This window comes from Apis dorsata, unplaced genomic scaffold (assembly GCF_000469605.1).
Source record: "Apis dorsata unplaced genomic scaffold, Apis dorsata 1.3 scaffold_161, whole genome shotgun sequence".
Taxonomy (NCBI): domain Eukaryota; kingdom Metazoa; phylum Arthropoda; class Insecta; order Hymenoptera; family Apidae; genus Apis; species Apis dorsata.
Window position 1 is genome coordinate 594,623 of NW_006263450.1, and position 3,260 is coordinate 597,882.

At 30.8% G+C, this 3,260-nt stretch overlaps 1 protein-coding gene across 8 annotated transcripts in view; it reads left to right on the forward strand.

Moving 5' to 3' along the window:
• The window catches only part of LOC102675449 (PRKC apoptosis WT1 regulator protein-like), a 4,255-nt gene extending 2,771 nt beyond the window's left edge, over window positions 1-1,484 (forward strand). For all 8 annotated transcript variants that reach the window (XM_006613670.2, XM_006613675.2, XM_006613672.2 and 5 more), the window contains one exon: window positions 43-1,484. In XM_006613670.2, coding sequence (XP_006613733.1) covers window positions 43-228 — 186 coding nt within the window. In that variant the 3' untranslated portion in view covers window positions 229-1,484. The remainder of the gene's footprint in view (window positions 1-42) is intronic.
• The last annotated feature ends 1,776 nt before the right edge of the window (window positions 1,485-3,260 follow it).

A 3,260-nucleotide genomic window follows, 5' to 3' on the forward strand; every position in this document is an offset into this window, starting at 1 on the left:
AACAACTTGTACACTTATAACTTTTCGTTTCAAAATTTTCAGTTGATAGAACGAGCCCAAGAAGAAAATAGGAGACTATTGTCTCTCTTAGAAGATCGGGATCATAAAATAATGGCTCTCGAAGCTCGGTTGCTTCAACAACAACATGAAATGACTATAGAACGGGAACGACTTCGGGAGGAGAACGCTGCATTAATTCGTGCGATGGCAGCCCTGGCGAGTAATTAATTTTCCAATCCGCAAGACAGTCCGATTTATCAATCCTATGACCGTCTGATTATTTCTAGAAATTGCGAATCAGCGGTTAAAAAAGCTATATATACATATATACTAATAGTTTGTAAGTAATTGTGAATTTTCTTGTTAATAATAGCCGAGAAGATAGCGAAGCGATTTTAAAAGTTATTTGTTAATGATTTATGCTGCAAAAGAATCAGGGTAAGTTACGCAGTATAAATATACAATCGACTCTCGATTTCTATAATATTTTTTCGCAATAAGCAATAGATCGTTGAATACGAACAAGTAATTATATTTTATCCGCTTCACTTGTAGAGCTTCATTTACGCGAATATTCCTTTCTTAACAGAAAGATATAATCAATTTTTTTTACGCGTTCGCATAGAGTCGATATCTAATCTCGAGCGATAAGTTCGAGCAAATATGTCTTTTCGCGATATAATAACGTAATGGAATAAGAGGTGCTGCAATTTGTTATGTCATTGTTGTTAGACCAGAGAATGTGTAAAGTAAATATTGGAAATTTTATGCCTGAAAAAATATCTAAGACTCGGATCGAGTCTTTGCATAGTATTTATTGTAACTTGTACGTTATCTGTTTTATACTCGAATGGATGGTAACATCGTTACTCCATGTAAGACTTTTTATCTATAAAAAAATTTTGCTTCATCGCGCAATTATATTGGCATAATGTTAATACAACAAAGGCGTAATAAAAATCGTTATAAAATTAAACAGGATCTGTGCAAAACGTGAATAGGATGGCATAAAACTAGAAATTCCATATCGATTACTTATGCATTTAATTTAAACAAACAAGATTTTTTGCATTTTCAGCTATGAACAGAACGAAACGTAATGAATAGGGGTATATCTTAGAAGAAGCAAGAAATGACCCCTAAAATTATTATTACTATTACTATTACTATTACTACTAATTATATTATTACAACTTAATATTTACTTACAGCGAAACGTATATAATATTTAGAAAGCAGGAGACTGAGAATGCGAGTACATTATGAGCGAACAATATCGAGAGAAAGTAATAAATCGAATTTGTATTTACGTATGCACAATCATATTTTATCTGTCAAAATGACATATTGAATAATGAAGAAGAGAACGCGAAAAGAACGTGTTTGCTTATTAAGTTTATCGTATGCGTGTTTCGCGGCCATATTGAATTTAATTTTCAGAAGTTGGATCATTTTGATTCCTTCTTGAAAAAATATATAAAAAAGAATGCTCGGTCTAAGAAAATTAACCGATTCTATCGTGAGAATTTGGAAACTTTATTATATTCAAAATTCGATATTTTCTGTCTAAATAAAGATTTTCCTAATAAAACATTTGTATTTATTTTTGTTTTTTTTATAAAATTGATATAATTTCAATATTTTTTTCAAAAAAGAAATGATCTTTAATTAATATCTCATACTTTATCTGGGGTTAAATAGTCACGCACCAAGAACGCATGTAAATAAAGAGTAAAACAAAACGGAGAGGAAAAAATATTGAAATCAGCGCCATCTTCAGAATGCTGCAAATAAAACTCGGAAAAAGAAAAGAAATAAAATAAAAAATGAACAGTAAGCGCCATCTCTGAAATGCCAAAAATATTACTTATGATTCTAGAAGTACTCAAGAGATGGCATTGATTATTAATTCTTATTCTGTCTATTTTGAAGAGATGTCTTAAATGTTCAAAAGATGGCGTTTATAATCAATTCTTTTTTATGAGTTTCATTTACGGCACTCTGAAGATGGCGCTGATTTCAATATTTTTACTCTATTCCTGTCTTTTTCTTATTTTTTGTCTATAATTGTAAAATATATGAATTCAAAAGATAGCTCCTATTTCTAATTAACTTTATTGAATTTTTTATTTAATCTAATTAATTAAAAATCTTAATAAATTATATCGTATCAATTTGTTTTTGCGTTATGTTATTTCTATCATTTGAATTTTACAAGAGACAAGATAAATGATAAACAAAATATTGTGATTATTAGAAAAAAAAGAATTGAGCAAAAAAATATGCGGTTTATACTTTTATTCATAAAATAACTAAATTTTGATATGATACAATAGTTGTCCTCGCGTATGCACAATTACTTTACGTTACATTTAACTGTACATTGAAAAACGAAAAAGGTATTCGATCGTACGGCAACGTTTCCGCAAAAAAAAAAAAATTGTCGACCAACTTGGTGCAGCATCTACCCCATCCCAAGATGTGTATACGCAAACTTTAACGTGTGCATACCAATGCAGAAAGACATTAGCAATAAAGATATACATCGAACTATGATATACATCATTAAGTAATTTAGAAGATTAATATAAAATAGAATTGGTCAAAGCATCATTCAAAATTCGAACGGTAAGATGATCTTAGGAACTTATTGGACCACATGGCGTTTAGTATTAGTTTCATCTTTTAGGTTATTTTCGCGTGCAACGGGCAATCGCACAATGCGACACAACCATTTACCAATCTTATGACTCTGCTTTTACCAGTTCCAATATAAAATTACACCAAATGCTATTTTTATCGTTATACGGCAACGACAATCGTTTATCGTACAGGTCGATATACATTTTATTGTTAAAACTCTTCCACAACTCAGTAAACACTACATATACATATCGTACATCCTCGTGACGCAACAGGTACTACAAGTTCGTAGCTCTCTGCCCTTTTATTTCTATCGAATATATAGTTCTCTTTTTCTCATTTATTACACGATCGGTCTCTTTCCTTTTTTCTCTCCCCCCTCCCTCTCCTCCATTTTACGCGATTCTATTCGTGATCGCCTGTCTTTGCTCGGTGAAATATTTACAACACTATTCGCTAACACTTTTTACAAGTTCTACACGAAGCGTCACGGCGCCCAACTATTATAGGAGAATATGCGAACATAAATTGTTCCCTTCGAATGTGACATTCTTCGCGATCTACAACAAAAAAAAAAAAAAAAAAAAAAAAAAAAAAAAAAAAAAAAAAAAAAAAAA